This window comes from Pagrus major, chromosome 17 (assembly GCF_040436345.1).
Source record: "Pagrus major chromosome 17, Pma_NU_1.0".
Taxonomy (NCBI): domain Eukaryota; kingdom Metazoa; phylum Chordata; class Actinopteri; order Spariformes; family Sparidae; genus Pagrus; species Pagrus major.
This window is the reverse complement of record NC_133231.1, coordinates 7866889-7885900: the sequence shown is the minus strand read 5'-3', so window position 1 is coordinate 7885900 and position 19012 is coordinate 7866889. Positions and strand designations below refer to the sequence as shown.

The window sequence follows — 19012 nt, the reverse complement described above, 5'->3', positions numbered from 1 at the left end:
TTTCAATTCCTACACTCTAAGCAATCAGATACTACTGTATGAAATGCAACAGGGGACAAAAAAATCTTTGTCTCACATCTGGGCTGACCCCCTCATTGTCCACACAGAGAAGACATGATCTTCACACAGACTTCTCAAAGTTAAACACCCTTTAGCATCACCTCTGGTGCCCCTCGCTGTACTTTTCTTTTTGGCCCTTCGATCACGTTACTTCTGGTTATCACTCTGTTTTGGGGCCCCAAGGCTGTGTTTGGGTTCAGCTCAGCAGCAAACACATGGTGCTCAGGGACAGAGGTCATCATGTGGGTAACCTCTCAGCTTCTTCTGGAGAATGAAAACAGACAGGGCAGAGAGTTAACTCACCATCTCAAGTTGCACCCAGTGAAAAACATAATTTTCTAGGATGCATGACAAAGAAAATTGGCTGACCTGATGGCGAGGGAGAATTGTCCTCCCCTGTCGTGACAAACTGTAGATCAGACCCCAAAGCAGCGATGGAGCTCCTGGGACGGATGCAGCGGTCACCTGAGAAACTTCTGCGGAGTAGGGCCTAAAGCAAGACATGTGAGACTGATGTGAGTATGATGTCTTAATGTTAAGACTAAGCCTAATTTTCTTGTATGACATAACTTCAGAATTCAACGAATACTTACAGAGAGGGCTATCCCGAGGCATTAATTAACTTCTGACTCTCGAATCAAATTCCCTGAAACTGGGAAACTGAACTCTTTAACCAAATCACACAATATTCTATGTGACCTTCTTGTGATAACTAATGTAATAACTGTAATATTTTAATCACTTCCATTCACTGAGCTTCCTTAGAAGTGGGAGCTCTCATCTCACTTCTATAACCTCTGGTCTACTGTGCTTATGGTCATGACAATAATGTCCCATAACTAGTGTGGTTATGATTTTTTGATATTGATATTTGATACAGAAAAAAATGATTAAAAAAAACAAAAGAACAAAAAAAATAAATAATAGATGTTGCTGCGGCCAGCTGTAACAGCACACACCTTCTGACTTGCCTTGCGTGTCATGGGGCTGGTGGGGGCGGAGGCACTGCTGTAGAGGCTGAGGCTGGAGTTCGACCTGCTGACGGTCAAACCCTTAGCAGAGCTTCCTGCAGGAGACAAGTACTTCTCCTTGATCTTCAGGTTGGTCCTGCCTTTCACTGTTGGTGACACAGCAGATGAATTTAACAGAATACTGTAAAAAGGGAGTCATCTATAGCAGCCGGCAGACACCGTCTACATGGATAATTAAATATGTCAGTACCAAAATGTTTGTATTCAAAAGGTAGAACATATTCACAGAATAATTACTAAAATATTAAAACTTTACCAGAAAGAGTTTTTGTGGATGCATGCAAGCTAAATCATGTCAAAATTCTAAATGCACGCAAACGATATCTGACAACAGTCAAGCATCAAGTAGAGCCTAAAATTCCACACATACATATCAGCAGGACGTGTCACTGTAGGTCATACCAGGTGCTAAGGACTTGTTATACTATAATAAATAACAGCTTGTCTTAAGAAAAAGTTTGCCCTGTCTTGTAAAGAATAAATAGTTTGCAGGAAGTGAAGACTACTGCAGTTACTGACCTCTGCAGGGGTCATTCTTGACCAGGAACTCATCTAAAGCAGTCCAGCCTCCTCCCACCCTGACCATCAACGTGCTGCGAAGGATACGAACCATCCGCAACTGCTGGGAATCCCCAAACTGCAGCAAACAGACAAAATACGTAATACAAAGTATGTTTTTTTTAAGCAATCGTTGATTCCAAACAAAGCAGAACTATAAATCATATATCATATCCTGGGTGGCCATTTGAAATCAGAGGACTAGATGTAATAGCTGCATTCGCATTTGTCTATAAATATGACTCACCCTGTATCTATTGGCACTGATTTGCTCCACTTCGAACCTCTTTGGACAGTTACACTGTGATACCTGTCGACTCACCTAAAGAAGAAAAAGTAACGAGTGTCTGAGTGAGTGTCACAATAAATCAAGCTACACATTTGTGTGTTTTGTCGCGCACACGCTGTTCATACCTCTTCGTTGATCTGATCTGCATCCAGAGGTTTCCTGTAGGGATCTCTGCTCGGGTGGAGCGCGCTCACAAACTCGTAGTAGTCGATGAAGCCGTCGCTGTTCATGTCGAAGATGTTTGCCACTGCGTTCATCTCCAGAGAGTTGGTGGGAAATTCTACAGTGGAGAGGTGTGAAGCCAAGTCATTTAAACGCGTGTTACCTTAATTACACAGATATGACAGAGTATACTTTGTTTAAACAAGTAAATATGGGAAGTAATGGAGATATTGTCAGAAACACTTAGAAGAGAGTTTAGAAGAGTGTGAAACAGAATCATTGATCTATTTTAAATAATGACAGCGACAGATGGGTCAAAACATTGAACTGAAGTGGCTCTTACTGGAGGCGAGGACATAATCAATGAACTCCCTCTGGCTGATGCGTCCGTCCTGGTCTCGGTCGATGCTGCGGAACACGTCTAAGATCCGTGACTTCATATGACTGATCCACTGCATGTAACGCTTTCGCCAAATATTGAAGTCGAAGTTTGCAAATTCTTCCATCTGTCCAGAAATTCAAAAACAACATGAAATCTATGTTGGTTATTACATTAGGTAATGAAGTTTGCTGAATTTCTTATAAAACTTGCTCAAATGACTACATTGGACAGCTCTAATGTGTGAACAATGACCTCTTTGAGCGCTTGCTGGTGTTGTTCCAGATGTTTTTGTCTCGCCACAGCCAGGAGCCAAAGTTTCTGCCACTGACTGACCAGCTGACTGAGCTCTGGGGTCTGGGGGTCGAGGTGCTCCAGGGGAATCGGTACAGGCGCCTGCAGCTTCAGAGCACTCCTCCTCTCTGGATGGAGAAACAGCGATGGAGTCAGGAATCAGCTCTGTAATGCTTGTATAAAATATTGACTTCTTTAATAATGCTGTTTTCATGATGGCTTACTTGTGAGTGGTCGCTTGCTCGGGGAAACCTGCTGTTTCGAGATGCTCTTGTGTTTGCAGGACTTTGTGGCATTTTCAACCTCTGGAAACTTTTTTTTCAACTCTTCCATGAATACCTGCAAAGGAGAGAAAAATATACTTCTCAATGATCTGTACATGGTCAACTGTAACCTAAGATGGAACGATGGTATAGCTCGAAGAGAGAAAGAGAGAAGAGAGATAGCTAGAAGAGAGAAAATGCGTACTATGTGCTGTGCGATCAGTTCTTGGTTTTGCTCTGTAGTCTCAACTGGAGGCTCCTGGTCTCTGAGGCTGAGGGCTTCCTCCGCTGAGGAGATCCAGTCCAGCAGCCTCTGGACTTCCTCTCTCTCTGCCTCCAGTGCTGCCAAACTGGCGTCGATCTTCTGGCCCTGCTGCTGAGCCCAGGTCTGGACCTAATTCACGAAACAAGGAAGGGCAGAAATAACACCAATGCTATTAAAATGCTAGAAATTGCTAAACTAATAGTGTCATATTAATCACATATTCAATCCTTTTGGAAAACTAAAATTTGCTTGTGCACATCCTGCAGAAACGCACCTCCTCAAAGCGAGTCTTGGTGACACTGATCCAAGATTTTAGGGTGATTATGGAGTCTGGGTGACAGGAGGCCAGGATCTCCTCACCCAGACAATGGATGTTCTGTAACTCCACCGCCTGAGCCTGTAAAGCATCCATCGATTCCTTGAGAGAGGCAGAAAAAAAGGATTTATTCAGTATTTTATCCACTAAAACACATATTCTCAGGTAGGATGAATGAGTCATTATTTATATAATTTTCTTATTTTCAGTTGCTGAATTCATTGTTGATTTCTTTTTTTAAGAAGTAGTTAAACAAAACGGTACTAACTTCGGGTCAGTGTATCTGTCCTTCAACCAGTTGAATGGGTTCAAGCATTAGTGCAAATATCCCCCCAGCTTAACTGAATCTTTATCAGCACTAACTTGTTGTTCTGTAGAAGACCCTGACCTTTGACCTCCCCAGATGCAGACAAGAAGGGAAGCAATGTATGTCCCTACAGGGGGTGGTAAAGTGTCACGTAATACTGACCTTGTGTTGTTTGCGGAAAGCAAGCAAACCTTCCTCGTCCTCTGGTATCGCCCCGTATTTCAGCACCCTCTCTGCCTCAGTGAGGCGCTCCATGAAAGAGTGGACAAGGCCATCAAACTTCTCAGCCTAACAAGAACAAAGACAAGGATTAAGATAAGTGAAGGGGTGGGCTCTTCTCTTCTATTGTTTGTTAATAGTCAGATATATATTATTTATTAGCTTATGACCACAGCTTTCTGCAACTTGAATTTTATGTATGGGTGTGTTTTGTCTGAAGAGACAAAACTCAATAAAGTAATTCTCTATGATTTGCTGGTTAGATTATTCCAGCCTAACAAAATTCAGAGTGAAACACAGCTAATTTAGATTTTGTAGTTAACTGTCAGAACAGTTTATTGCATATTGACAGCTTCAGTCCAACGATAACAAAAATGCGATGATTCATTTTGATTCAAATGATTCATTATGGAATTAGTTTGCTAGATGGCCAGAGGAGAAATCTGAACAATGGATAAATCCAGGTTATTCTTTCAATTTTTTGACATATAAGGTATTTCTTGAGTCAGTTTTAGATATCTCTTTGTATCACTCCATAAATCACAAAAAACTGTTACTTGCAATAAAAATCCATCTTTTTGTAGGAATAAAATGTTCAGGCTATGAATGATATATGAACAAACCCATTGTAAAAACCCTCAGAATTTGGTTTTAATGTATTTACTGGTTAGTGCTACTGAGTACGAGGGGAAAGAAACTCATTTTGACAAAACTGCTTTTAAAATCTGGCATCTTATGGAATCAAAATAGCCCTAAATCTGAAAATCATTCATTGCATGAAAAATTGGCCTTTGCCTTCCTTGTGTGGCCTTTAAAGCTCATTTATTATTTGTGAGAACTACCTGCTGAAGTGCAGCCTCCAGCCGGTCCTGCTTGCTGACTGACAGTTTGCACACGGCCTCCCAGCGGCCCTCCAGCTCGTCCATCTGCTCCTGCAGCCAGTGAGCGTCAGCTGTGCTGCTCCTGGTCAGGTCCCTCACTGAGCGCTTCAGGGTCCTAATGCATCCGGCTCGCTTCCCTAACTCCTTTTGGAAGGCCTGAGACAAAGACAATCTGATGAGAAATTGCACTTTTGCTAGAAGACAGAAATGTGAGGAAACTGGCACAAAATATACTATAAAAAGTCTTAGTGTAACTTAACATCAAGGAATTATTACCAGATTAAAGGTAGAATCATTGTAAACACATCGCAGCAGACTGAATCACAACATCTGTGTGTTTCTATTGCAGCAGTTTTTATTTCTTTAACATTGTGAATTATTGAGGCGACACATTAAACTCTTGACATATGTTGTACCTTGTGTTTGTCTATCAGGTTGTGTACTATGTCTTTGTCTCCACCAACAGGGACGTCCTCAGCCAGTTGGGGCTCCGCTCGGTACAGCCAGTCGTTCAGGGCCTGGAGAGCATCAGTGAATCTTCCTGAGAAGAGCAGCGCTTCCTCCAGCTTGTGTTGCCTGGGGAAAGCAAACCAGAAAGAAAGTGGGTGCATTTCCAAGATCAGGATTATTTTTTTTTAATGCTTGGAAGAAATTTGAACCCTGTCCCTATCGACTGTATCATACCTCTCCATGGACTTGCCAGTGATGGTGTCCCACGTGTCTTTGAGTTCAGCCATGAGATTTTCCAGATGCTGTCTGTCACGGCCGGTCTGAGCTCTTTCGTGAAGGCTGCGTCCGTTCTTCGACGTGGCGTCGTACATGGGCCGCTTTGATCGCAGCAGTTTCTGGAACTCCTAATGAGTAATTAAGTGATTAGTTAGTCCATTCATTTACATATAGCTATGAACAAAGTTGTATTCACTGTAAGCCTAATGCACCTTCTGTTCAGTCAGCTGTTGTTTAATTTCCTCGTGGGACACTGCAATCTCTTTATGTGTGTCTAAAGTCTGTTCCACCTCCGTCATCCAGTCCAGCAACAGGCGCCATGACTCATTAAACTGAAATATGAGCAATTAAGAGATATTATACAAAACTGCATGTTTAGTTTGAGAAAGCTGTTGAAGGTCATCCATTTATATTGCAGCTGATGTAGCGGTGTACCTGTTTGGCACTCTTTTTAGCCTCCTCCAGCTTCCTTCCTCTCTCTGAAACGCGCTGCTGGAGCTTTTTGAAGCGATCCTGGACGGTCATGATGAGGTTATGGATGACATCACAGTCTTCCTTCCTGCTCATCTCCGTCAGTCTGCGGGCCGTGTTCTCCACTGTGCTCTTCTTCTCGCTGTGACCGTTCACCTCGTTCAGCAGTGACTGTGCAGAAAAAATAGTATTTTTAAACCCAAAACTACCAAATGTGCATGTAAGTCTGGATGTGAGGCTGATAGTAGAAGAAAACCTACTCTGTGTTCCTGCAGTTGAGTACAAACAGTGTCCAGAACAAAGCTGGGACCAGGAAGAAGCCTGACAGACTCTTCACACTTGCTCATCTTGGTGAGAAGCTCCTGGACGGTGCTGTGGAAGTCCTTGGCCAGACTCAGGCCTTCTGTGAGCTTTGCCTGTGGGAAGATCACCACACTCAGATATAATCACGCACTTAATTAACGATGAATCAACAGGATGACACGTGACTATGGAGAGTCAAACAACCTTTCGCTCCTGGATCTTGCTGTAAACAGACGCCCATTTCTGCTCAAGAATAGACAAGCTGTGTTCGGTGCTCGATCCCCGCACAACGTCGCTGCTCTCCAGCATCCTGTAGATGGCATTCCTCACATCTGTGTAGGTGTGGAGCTTTGACTCCATCTCAGTGCACAACTCCTGATGTGGGTGAGAAGAAAAAAGAAAGTCGGCTTTCATGGAATTACTTGGTTACAAACTTTTAATTTCTTGTGCTTTTCTCTTTTTTGACAGTTAAATGTCTAATCCATTTTACCAAGTGTGCATTGAGCCTTTCACTGGCAGAGTCCGGCATACTCCACATGGTTTTAGAAGAGGACAGTCTCATGTCTGTGTTCTCCAGCCACTGCAGAAGATCTTGAATCTCCATTGTAACATCTTGAACCTGCAGTAAAAGAAACAGAATGAATGCAAAGGTCTCCTATGGTGATGTGGATGTCATGTTAGTTATGGCTAAATTTTCATCATCTATCATTAATTGCCATCAACCTTTGTGATCTACTATATTGAAGCATAAGTGGAACAATGGCTGCCAAATGAGAAATTATTATTTATTTATTTTATTTAAAATTGAGCCTTCCTTCATGACAATAAAAGCCAACAGATTAAATTTGGCCTCGCCTTTTCACAATTGTATGTTCACCTTTACAAAATAACCACAAGAGGGCGCCACAATATACCCATAACGAAGCACAAAATGCCGTATAGGTGAAAAATGCTGTAGTTAACAATTTCTCTCTTCTACTTTTGTTGCAACTCTGAAAAAATAATGGATGTTTTTCTCTGTTCACCTGACTCAGTCTGTTCTCTAACTCCAGCTGCCTACGTTCAGTCTCACAGCGGACGAACTCCCAGCTTTCATTGAGCTGCTCCAGCCGAGACTGCAGACCGTGCGGGCTGTCCACGGTCCCGACCTCCAGCAGCCCCCTGCCTGCCTTGTTCAGGGAGTCCATCGTGCGAACATGGGACATGACGTCATTTCGCAAGACCTTGGAGAGGGAATAAGCAGTAGAGGTTAGAGATTTATCACGGTATAAGTAACTGTTTGATTCAAATGTGTTACTTAGAGCTGCTTTTGGGAGTATAAATGAACAGAACTAATACAGAAGGTACATACACTGGCAGACACAATGGTGAACAGAGAGTGTTATTCATTCAAGGCTAAGTGTTCAGTGTTATCTAGCAGATAAACCCATAGCTCTATGAGAAAGTGTTACTGTTTTCTGAGACCTTCAAAGCCTGGAGGAGCACTATCACACTACAGCCTCCCTGTTACAGTGCAGCTGTATAAAGTTGCTGTATTTTGGCCATGACCAACCTTGTGTTTGGCCAGCTCTATTTCACAGGCCTGCAGGTCAATGCTGATTGGCTGACTGCCCTGCAGTTGTTCAGCAGTTCGGGAAAGCCATGTGTGAAGCTCATCCAGTGTGTTTTGGAACTGACCCAGACCCAGCAGAGCACACTCCAGTTGATGCTGATGAAAGAACAGGAAAAAAGTTAAATGTAAATCTTTTTTTTTTTTTTTTTACACCATTTTTCATTTTCAGGCTACATGTAGTTTCTACATCATATCATAATAAGATTGTGCAAACAGTGTATTACATTGGCATACTGATATTAATATTAGACATTAACATCTGCATATTCTCACCTGTCTGCCGACAGTCTCTGACTCCAAGCTGTCCCAGCGCTGTCTGAAGTCACACAGCGGTGAGACGGAGCCCGGACGCTCCGAACCTGGAGACAGCCGGCACACAAAGCGATGGTTCAGGCTTTCGATCTCGATTTTCTTCTGGTAGAGTTCTCGCTTAAACTCCTGAAGAAAAGAATAAAGACAGATTATTAATTAGCCTCATAGGCCACCAAAAACAACAAAGACTAAAGTGTGTTGTAGTAGTTTTAATGGAGCGTTCCATTGCACTCAGAAAAAAACAACCTCCGACATGGAAAAGTCGGAAACTCGTAGCCCGAGTTCACTGACATAAATGCAGATGAAACCACAGCAGTATGATGGAGCACATAGTGAACAATTACTTTTTACCGCTTCATCATTTCCACTTCATATAATGTTTGTTTGTGAAATGTGCAGTAAATACAAATTTGTCTTTTTTACTTTCATTCAGTTGATCTGTGCTCAATAGAAGTCTTGTTGATGTTAGGAGCCTGTCTTTTTTTAAGTGCCCTTAACTGTTACATTAGCTGTTGTAGTTGTAGACTTTCCATCCAAACACCCTTTCGAAGCGGGTGTCCATGTTTTTCCAGGCAGGTTCCATGGGGCGCCTTTAGATTGGAAGTTGGGAATACTGACTCGGAAATACGGACTTCCCACTCGCAATGTAACGCACCATAAGTTTCTTTACAATATGAGACGAAACATATTCATCAAGAGAAACTTTTATCACTGCTGGTGATGGGTATACTTCAGCGTGTGAACTCACCTTGAGATCACATAGCTGCTCTTTGACTGATTCCAGGTCAGTTCCTACCATGAACTCTTCAGTGGACCTCAGCTCAGCTGACTTCAACCACTCAAAAAGACCCTATAAGCAAAACAATAACCACAGTGAGAGTTAAAGCAAAATGATTCACATTCTTTACAATCATTCAGCCTTGAATTGTTGCCATGTTGTTTGATTTTACATTGAATAAATGTTGTTTCCAACAGCCAAACATGAATCTCTGTTGGTTTACACAGATGGCTTCATTTCAAATTGTTTTCTTTTGATTCAGTCTCACACAGTTTGCATCATTAAACTCACTGCCTTTGGCAGAGGACCACACAATCTGTCAGTCACTCAGAAGTGAAGCTGCAGGGAGTAAGAGTCTGAATTGTACTACTGCAACAGAAGACCAGCTTTGTGTTTGGCAGGATGCCTTGCGGCTTGAGTCAGGCAGTGGTGGCCCAGTATCCTGTTTGATATGTTATGTTTTGATACTGACCTAGAAATATTTAGTATCCGGGCACGCACCTGCATAGTGTCTTGATAATGCAGTGCCATCTGCAATGACTCCTCCAGCTTTTTGTGACATTCGTTCCACAGTTTGCTCAAGTTGTTCCACGTGCAATAGAGCTTAAAGACAGCGAGAAGACAAGGTGTTGAGTTAGTCAACAAAACATCATGAGTTAAAATGATTTTATTCAGATTCATTTCTTACTTCATCAAGGCTCTTTGTGACATCTGGTTTGTCTGTATCCCCACATGCAGACATCAGATCCATTCCCAAAACGCCAAGCGTGTCCAGATCTCCCTGTAAACTGTCAATATCCTCCCTGAGAGTCTATAAGTTGAAAGGATGGAAACAGTTACATAGCGTCTTATATGTTACAATGTGGGTTTCTTATACATGATTGCTTTAAGAGCTTCCAGACAAACCTGCATGGTTTCAAGGCTCTGGCGGATTGTTTCGGAGTCTGTCCGACTAGCATTGAGATCCAAAACTGCCTGCTGAGCGTCACTGAGAGCAGCCGTGACATCGCTGACATCACTCCAGAACTTCAAAGCCAGATCCAAGAGTTTGAGCAGCCAGCTTTCCCTCTCTTGCGCCTGAGTGTGCGTCTCATCCCACATCTGGGACAGGCCGGACACTCGCTCCTGGATTGCTAAGATCACAAAGATATAACAGGGATAACACTTAGAATTTTATCCCATGTGTGCTAGATTGTATTATTGAATACAAACACGATCACATTACCTGTGCCGACGGATCCATCACCAGCTGCCTGTGTGTTGGCCAGCAGCTCATCTGCCTGAGCCCTGACACTGCTGAGGCCCAGCTCCAGCTTGGACAGCTCAGACAGGGTGAGCTTGTTGTCTTGCAGCTGCTCCTGGATCCTTGGGGTGAGGCCTTGAAGGGAGCTGGGGGTCTGTATGCGACTGCGGAGGCGGTCGAGACTCTCTCTGATAAGGGTCATCCTCTCATTCAGCTGTGAATACAAGACGTGTGTATTTGTGATTGCGTGTGTAGGGCTGTTTATATCAACTTAACATTATCTGAGCATTCTTACCTGCGTGAATCGAGGCAAAGACTCCTCGAGCAGATTAGCAGTCTCTCTGACCCGGTCTCTGATGGCCCTGTGCTGCTCCTCGGCCTCTGTAGCCTTTCGACAGAACTCGTCCCCTTGAACGGGGTTTAGTTCTGACAAGCGTTTTGCCACGGAGCATAAGCGTGCGATCAACGGTCGGTGCTCTGCTATAGACTCCCTCAAACCCTTAACAGATGAGACATAAAAAGAAGAGCAGACTTTGTTCAGAAAGAACCCAATTTGAGTCTAATCCCTAAAATACATGGAGGGATGTAAAAAGAAATCACACTGTCTCACTTTTCATGGCATACCTGACAAATCTGATATGCCATTATGGTGAAAATTAAACCCTGTCAGGAAGTAGATTACAGTGCACACATACAATGAACTGTTCTTGAACAGAACAGCTCATTTACCCAAAAGAAAATGGTGGCGGACTGCGAAGCATTAAAGGACTTCTTTGTTAAACAGGACAAAAAGGGGGTGATAAAAAAAAAAAGAAAAGCTGGCACTCAAATGTGAGAGAGGCAGGTTTCTTCTACCTGTAAGAGGTCCTGTTGTTCCCGAAATGCCTCGTAGCTAATTGTGCTCAGGGAGAGCTGGCCAATTAGGGTTTGAGTTTCTTCGAGCCATGGCGAAACCTCAGCGAGGCCCTCTGAGAACTGGAGAAGAAGCGACTGAGCGTGCTCGAGCTGCAGGACCACATGGGAATTGGTGGCTGAGGTGGTGTTGCATTGTTCCTGTAAGGCCTCTAACGGGGTCTGCATGGAGAGGTGACGGCAAAATACAGAAATTATAAATATACTTTTAAATTGAATCATTGTCAGTGAAATAGTTGCATTAAATGAAATGTGGAGAATACCCTCAAATCTCCTGTTTCTCCTTCATCACTGTATGTCAGTAAGATCTCAGCGATCTTCACCATCTTCTCAATGTTGAACCGGTGCTGCAGAATTTCCACTGCCAAGATCTGTTCAGGAGATAATACATCAAATCAAAATCACTGACCAAAGATCATTGAAGTGACTTTCTAAAGCTTCAGAAGTTACAAATAGCATACACATGTAATGATCTTTTTTCAAAGTCAGTTATATTTGTATAGTGCCCTGACCTTCTGCTCGTAAAGTTGCTCTGCTATGAGCTCCGGATCCAGATGAATGGTTTTCAGCTTTTCCAGACTCAGCGCTGTGTCTCTGAACCAAGCCACCTCCTTCACCACCGCCTGTTCCAGCTGATGAGAACATACTGCATGTTAGCCTGGCAGTATTGACAGCATAATTAAAACATGATACTATTATTTCTGAAATGGAAAACCACTTGGCAGCACGTACTGGCAGTAGTATGAGTCTGGATTATAAAATAAGATCAGAATTAAAATTCAAGCAAATAATCTGGGTATACAAATTATGGCTTAGTGTTCAAAGGCAGTTCTTGTACATTCTTGCTCACAAGTGTGGTCAGCAAATTAAACAGTTTGCTATGCTATGGCAGGCTACTAAGCTAACGTTACATAGTTATATCTTAGGACAGAATTTGCCAAATCGTATTAATTCCAGTCAAAAGCTGCAAAACAATTATTATCAACCTTTGTTGTCACAGCATAGGCCTGTTGATATTTACACCCTCTCTTTTGCTTTGAACATCCACTAATGTTTCAGTTTTCATCTAGGCTAACGCTAACTTACTAAAGCACAGTGTTGACTTTGAAATTAGATGTAACGTTAGTGTAGAATTAGGTGCATGCTGATGAAATGAATGCAACTTATAAGTGATGAACTTATTGCTAAAGATAAAGCTAGTCATAGTCGATTAAGTTTAGCTTGTCTATTTTAATTTCATTAAAGAATATCTTGCATACACAGTATGTAAATGGGTACGAGACTTTTCAAGTAGGCCTTCGCTTCTTTTCATTGAAAATAGTAAAGCTAACCACTGCTACAGTATCTGACTGGTTCACTGCAGGATTGTGTGGTATATTACCCTCTGTCTCTCAGCTGCACATAGAACTGCGTCTCCAGCATGTGTCTGCGCTGCTGCAGCCCCCAGGAGCTCCCTCTCGATGCGGCCCAGCCATAGGTGGAGGTCCTCCTGGCTGGACGTGCAGCGACTGGAGGCCTCAAGGGCCTGCTCCAGCCTCTGCAGCACATCCAGACTGCTTAGACTCAGCACAGAGCAACGGATACGAAGAGCATCCATCTTCTCCTGTACCTGCTGGGCTTCCTCCTCTGAAACAAAGGATGGTTAACACATGTTGAGTTTATCAGAAGTCAGAAGGTAAGGCCGATTTAGAAGAACATATTAGTTTTGTTGTAGATCATGTAAACTATTTATCCAACCTCAATGACCATACAATGACATCAGTTTTACCATAAGAAGAGATCATTACCTGAAATTGCCTCCATCAGATCATGTCCTGACTTTTGAATTTTCCCTAGATCAGCAGTTTTGACTTGAATCTCTTCAACAACAGCCTAAAAGAAAATGGAAAAATGTCAAAAATATAATTCCCTACTCAAACAGCATGATGCACATTCACTATTTACTTGAATCAATATCCAACCTTGGCCCTTTCTGTGGCCTCTGAGAGATGCAGCATCACTCTCTCTGCATTTCGGAGTTCAGCGAGGGTCTGTTCCACAGATATGAGCCATTGCTGCAGGCTGTCGACTCCTTCCTGGAAGAGCTGGGCCCTGGGCAGAATGAGCTCCAGACTCGCTCTCCTATGAACGACAAAATGTCAGTGATAAAGATTTGTATCATGAAGGAAAGCCTTGCCAAATGACAGCGTGGCATTGCCAGTCGCAGTAGCTGTACCTTTGCTCTGCTTCTCGCTGTAAGGCCTCCCACTTCTGTTTGAGAGTGGAGAGCTTGACCTCTGCCTGCTCCCCCTCCTCTCCTGGGTGGGCCTCCACCAGCCGAGGACCCTCCAGCATCATAGAGTTCATACTGCGCCTACGGTCTGTTAGGAGGCGCTGCAACAGCTGTAAAAGAACAGACAAAGCTATATTTAAAGTGGAAACCAACTTTTCGACTCCTCTCCCAAAGTGTTTCCAAGAGGTACTGTTGGCGCCATTGTTGCAAAGACAACTGCGATCCAATGTGATCAGTGCAAGGTGAAAACCTCAATCAATTTGATCATTTTTAAGATGCACCTTTATTTTGAAATTCCACTAGCACGCCCCTATCACCTTTACTACCCTCCTTCCTAAACATTCAAACTGTGCTAGCACCAGGCAGGTAATGACAAGAAGCCAAGAACAAGACAATGAGGATATTTACTCCCCTCAATGGAAATAAATCAGCTGTGTGGGAATGTTTTTGGACTATTTTTCTGTTGACCCATTTTTGAAAAAATGGGTCAACAGACAAACAAGACATGTCACTCAACTTGTTGCTCTCGCTACGGCAATATCAGCTGCTTTGTTTCAACAATGTTTGGCTGAAGAAACGTTCATACAGGAAATTCAACCATAATATTCTGTCTGGACATGCGGTGACTTAAATTGTTCAAAGAGTACAGCAGAAAATGTTTGCCTTGCACGTATTTGCAGTACTTGCAGTACTTGCAGTAAGAATTGACATTTATTAAAGCCCAATTCTTGTTTTTTTTTTCTGCCTTTGTGTCAGGGAGCCGTGTCTCATGTGTCAAGCTTACATTGTTAAAATCCAGGCAGGTTTCACCTCATCCAAAGAGCTCACAATGGATGTGATTACAGCTGAAAGGTGAGACACTTCCCTGCTTTTCTCATTCCCCCAGGAAATGTTCACAAAGACTCACTGAAAGCTCATTGTTGCTATGAACGCCACCCATTCACCATTGAATAGAAATGAGTTTATATCATAAAGGAAGTGGTTCAGCATTTTCCATGACCTCGGCACACCTTTCTATAGGTAGTATATCCTCTACTGTGGTACTTCAAAGATGTTCTTTGACACAAGAAATGAGGTGATGTGATGTCGGTGATAACACACCTTTTGTTCTTGGAGCTGTGCTTTCACCACTTTGACCTCAGAGGATGGGGGTTTCTGATTGGCTGTGAGCTCCTCTATCTCACAGACCCATGTGAGCAAAGCGTCCAGGTTTTGGAGAAATGTCTCAGAATCTGTTGACGCATCCTTCAGTGCCAAGGGAGATCTCGTTCCCTTGAGAAAGACCATTACAAGTATTAGCTAATCTATGAATGGATGAAAATACTGTGAAAAATGAACAGTTTTTACTTTTGCAACAGAAGAAGAAAAGAGTTAAAGGTCCAAAGTAAGTTAGTTGATTGTTGAGTCATTCCCAACTCATCAAATACAGATGCTTTAGTTTAGTTTGGTGACCTTCTAATCCAAAGTGTCAGTATTGATGACCTGGGAAACCCAAAGCATCAGCATTTGATGAGATGAAAATCAGACTCAACAATCGACTATCTTACTTTGGACCTTTAAGGGTAAAAACATACCCTCCATCTATCTAGGCTGGAATCCTGGTCTGAGCTTGAGTGCCCATCGCTTTGGAGCTGCAAAATAAAGACAGTCCACATGTTTCAGTTCATGAAATCCCTGTTTTAAAGAGACCCACAACAACGTAATAGACAAAACATTGATTTTGAAGAAAGAGTCTTGGTGAGAATGTATGAGAATTTTAAGTTGAGATGAGAAGAGGAGAAAATGAAATGAAGACGAATGAGATTTGTCATGTTTGAAAAAGTTGGTGTTCTTATCAACCTCAGCGAGTTGCTCTGCGGCACCATTCAGGACTCTAACAGTTCTGGTGACTATGGGGTCTCCTCCCTTTTGTCCAGATGGATACTCCGTCACTTCCACGATTTCGGTTACGATCGTCTCTGTCACCTCCGTCACCTCTGTAACCTCTCGTGATGCCAAAGTCTTCCAGGACCAGGGGCTTCCTTCCCTAGAGTCTCTTCGCTGGAAGCTGGCCCTCCTCTCCGCAGCGCTCTTGTCCGAGTGAGCCAAGGGGGATCTGGCATACTCCGGAGGCATGGTTCTTCTAGTTAGTGTCCCATTTCGCGATGTTTTTATCGGAGAAGGGCTGCTATGCCAGGCGTTGTCCAGAGTACTGGTGCTCCTGATTGTAGAGGCAGGAGAGCTGCGGAGGGGTTTGTCCGAAATGGGAGTTCGAGCCCCCTCCTCTCTACTGTATTCAATTTCCTGTGGTTCCTTATCGTTCTCCACCTCTTTATCCTTGTTTGCATCCTCACTTGCTTTGTCTTTGACATCCACCTCTGGCTTGGCATCTCCATGTTGCTCCGGGGGCTGCCACTCTCGTCGTCGTTGGTAGCACTCCTTCAGGAAGGCCTCGTCCGACCTCACATGCTTGGACTTCTGGCCCAGGCAGCTGGGCCGGCTGATGAGGTTCCCCATAATCCTTCAGCCCAGAGGCTAGTGAGGTAATAGGTGAGGTAAGGCCCCTCGGCCATGCATGCGGAAGATCCTTCAGCTACCTAAAATAAGACAAGTGGGCTCTGGGTCAACATGCATTGAACAAGTGCAAGTAAGTGTGAGTAAATCAACAAAAAATATACCACTGCTCTAGTTTCTTTAAAAGCGCAATTTCACTACTTCAAAGTCGCTAAGTACTGCCTGCCACAGCTTACAACTTCAGGAAAATGCCATGAGACCAAATTAAACCAGGCTCTCACATCTTTTATTTGCTAAATTTCTGTGCCAACGTTGCCCTTTTTTTGGCACGGAAAGACCAGAGGGAACTACAGCAGAGATACTTGGCCTGGATACTCCCTGTCCCTTTTGTCTTCCTTGAGACCACATACACACACATGCTCCCCATCTATCTCACATCACCAACTAAAATATTCCAGGCTTAGAAATCAATGTGACAGGCTTGTCGAGGATCCCACTGCTGAGCCTGGCACGCAGAAGCGGTGGCAGACAGCCAGCTTTTTCTCTAACTCAGTCTGGACCAGTCCTGGGAAACCCGTTAGGGATCTGATCAAATATGACAGCCATAAAAACGCAGACATCGCCTCATTGCTCTGGGGGTGACGATAAGAAGGGGGGGTAGGAACACATAGTGGCACGGGGGAAGTGGGGGAGTAGTTAGGGAGACAACAGCAATCAACAGTGTACCTTCCACTATAAAATGGGGTTTTTATGGTGAAATTAAATGTGCTTCCAAAATAATAACCCAGTGGAGCTTGTAGGATCCCAGGTTGTTCTCTTACCACTACAATTTTGAATCCAACAGTGATCTTATCAACATCTTTTTTGACTGAAATTAGTGTATTAGTGTAAAGAGTCTGATTGGCAGTGACAATTTCAAACTGTGTCAGCCCGTCTGCTTCCCTGTGAGCTCAGTGCCTTCATTGCTTTGACAGAAGGGTTAAAGGTGGATGTAATTATCTTGGTCCAGAGGAGCTGAGGTGAGCCCATCAGGAGATCCCAAGGAGGGTTCCTCTCGAGGCCGGATCCTTCCTCTGAGGTGGGTAGGACTGATCCATTCAGAATTACAGAGGTCACCTGAGGTCATGCTTGGTGACTAAAGATCTGTGGGGGGCCTATATGGGTCACCAAAGGGGAAATTGGGATGTTGGCTCCACAAGCTACTGAGAAGGCTTTTTCTCTGGATTGATAGTGCTGCATGGGTACGGTAACATGTTACAGTCATGCTGCTGGCAGACAAATTTATGCTGAATATGCAGCTTTCTTATCTTTGCCAGAGGTTAGACACAAAGACGCTCTGCAGGCAGAGAGAACTTCACATTGTGCTGCTGTCAATATCCACCCATATCTGACTCAAATCTCCTTTGTGCGTCAACCAAATATGAAACTAATTTTAATTCAGTTAAATCACAGCCTTTAACTAAATGAGAATCAAACAATGACCTAGTTTGATTTGACTCCATGTGCATTAGGCTAGTAATTACTGACATCATGCACGTCTCTGCAGAGCAGATGATGCAGTCAAGGGATCCACAGGGGAGGACACAGTCGGATCAGAGAGTGGTGCCCAGACAAAGCCCCAGTCTCTCGATCAATGATTACCCAGTTAGCTCAGATCACTGCCCAGCGGTCTCCTGAGGAGGCCAGAGAGTGCCTGTGGCCGTGTTCACATGGGTTAACAATTCAAGAGAGAGGGTGTGCCGTGTCTGGTTACTGCACCGCATGTGTGGTTGTTTGCTAAATTACACGGTTGCCTCTACAGTGAGCTCACAGCAATGTATGTGAGGATATGCTGAGTAGTGTCATTAGAGAGCACATGGTGCACTACCAGGGAGATGCTATTAAACATAAATATGCAAATATATGGTTTTATTATGTCTGCTAGACTGGTCCACTCAGACGCTGATGTACAACACATTTTTTTAAGGCGATCAAATTATTTCATAGGCAGCTTTCAGCCCTCACGTGAGAGATTATAACAACACTATGACCTACATTTTTCTACTATCAAAGCAAACCGGGAAACTCCTCTCAAAATGCTTCAAGCCTGTGCACAACCTCTCACTCTCTAGTATAATGATACTAGAGAGAGAACCAGAGAACCACTCCACCATTTGACTCATACTGCCGATGACCTAACCATCCCATCACTTAACCTATTTTGAAATGGCCCTTAATTCAGCCCAACCCTTTCTCTGCTCTCAACGGTGATTTATGATACATGACCGCAGTCCATTTCCTGATGAATTCGATTACAACCATAGTATGGGGGCTTACCAGTTGTATGGCGAAAGAAATATTAAAAATAAATCCTCATATTACTGTTTGGAAGAAAACAATTTGACATTTTTATATCCAATTCATATTTAAGATCTCAATATGGCAGACACGTGTGTGGGTGTATTCCAGTATTTTGAGCAACACCTCGAATATCAAAACGCGATACAAAAATGTGATGTTACTATTGTGAATTGCATCAATATTAACCCATTTATATGTCTTAAGAAGGAGTGTATGGGTGGGTTTGTAATTAGTAGCAGAACAATAATCATCAATCACAACAGTAGAGAGCCATAATGTTGTGTCACTGCTGCCTGTCTGCCTCTGTTCAGGGAGGTCCTGAAGTAGTAATCATGGTAGTGGTCCCTAATCAAGGATGGCAGCTGTGCATTCACCCATGAGACTCATAACATTTTAGGGTGGATATTGTACAAGGTCATACGTTCAGCTCAAAGACAGTCCTCTAAACATGCAGCGCAAAGCTACTGAATAGAATTAAATGTCAGCAAGGCTTTAGCTAAATGAATAGTTAACTTAAAAAGGCCAT

The 19012-nt window shown here is 43.3% G+C and overlaps 1 protein-coding gene across 1 annotated transcript; it reads right to left on the bottom strand.

The window, feature by feature from the left end:
* Positions 1–298: 298 nt before the first annotated feature.
* macf1b (microtubule actin crosslinking factor 1b) lies at positions 299–16149 on the bottom strand. Its single transcript, XM_073485424.1, has 37 exons — positions 15532–16149; positions 13597–13763; positions 13343–13502; positions 13169–13253; positions 12763–13007; positions 11894–12013; positions 11645–11752; positions 11424–11543; positions 10765–10968; positions 10452–10683; positions 10133–10359; positions 9915–10037; positions 9728–9829; positions 9197–9298; positions 8410–8574; positions 8077–8232; positions 7550–7747; positions 7015–7143; positions 6729–6899; positions 6482–6637; positions 6186–6392; positions 5963–6082; positions 5709–5878; positions 5441–5600; positions 4986–5180; positions 4087–4212; positions 3576–3719; positions 3242–3430; positions 3026–3112; positions 2735–2881; positions 2444–2606; positions 2064–2218; positions 1897–1971; positions 1611–1728; positions 1020–1177; positions 430–550; positions 299–324 (listed from the first exon to the last, which is right to left on the bottom strand). Exons 1-37 carry the CDS (start codon positions 16147–16149, stop codon positions 299–301), a joined length of 5949 nt encoding a protein of 1982 aa, XP_073341525.1.
* Positions 16150–19012: the final 2863 nt, after the last annotated feature.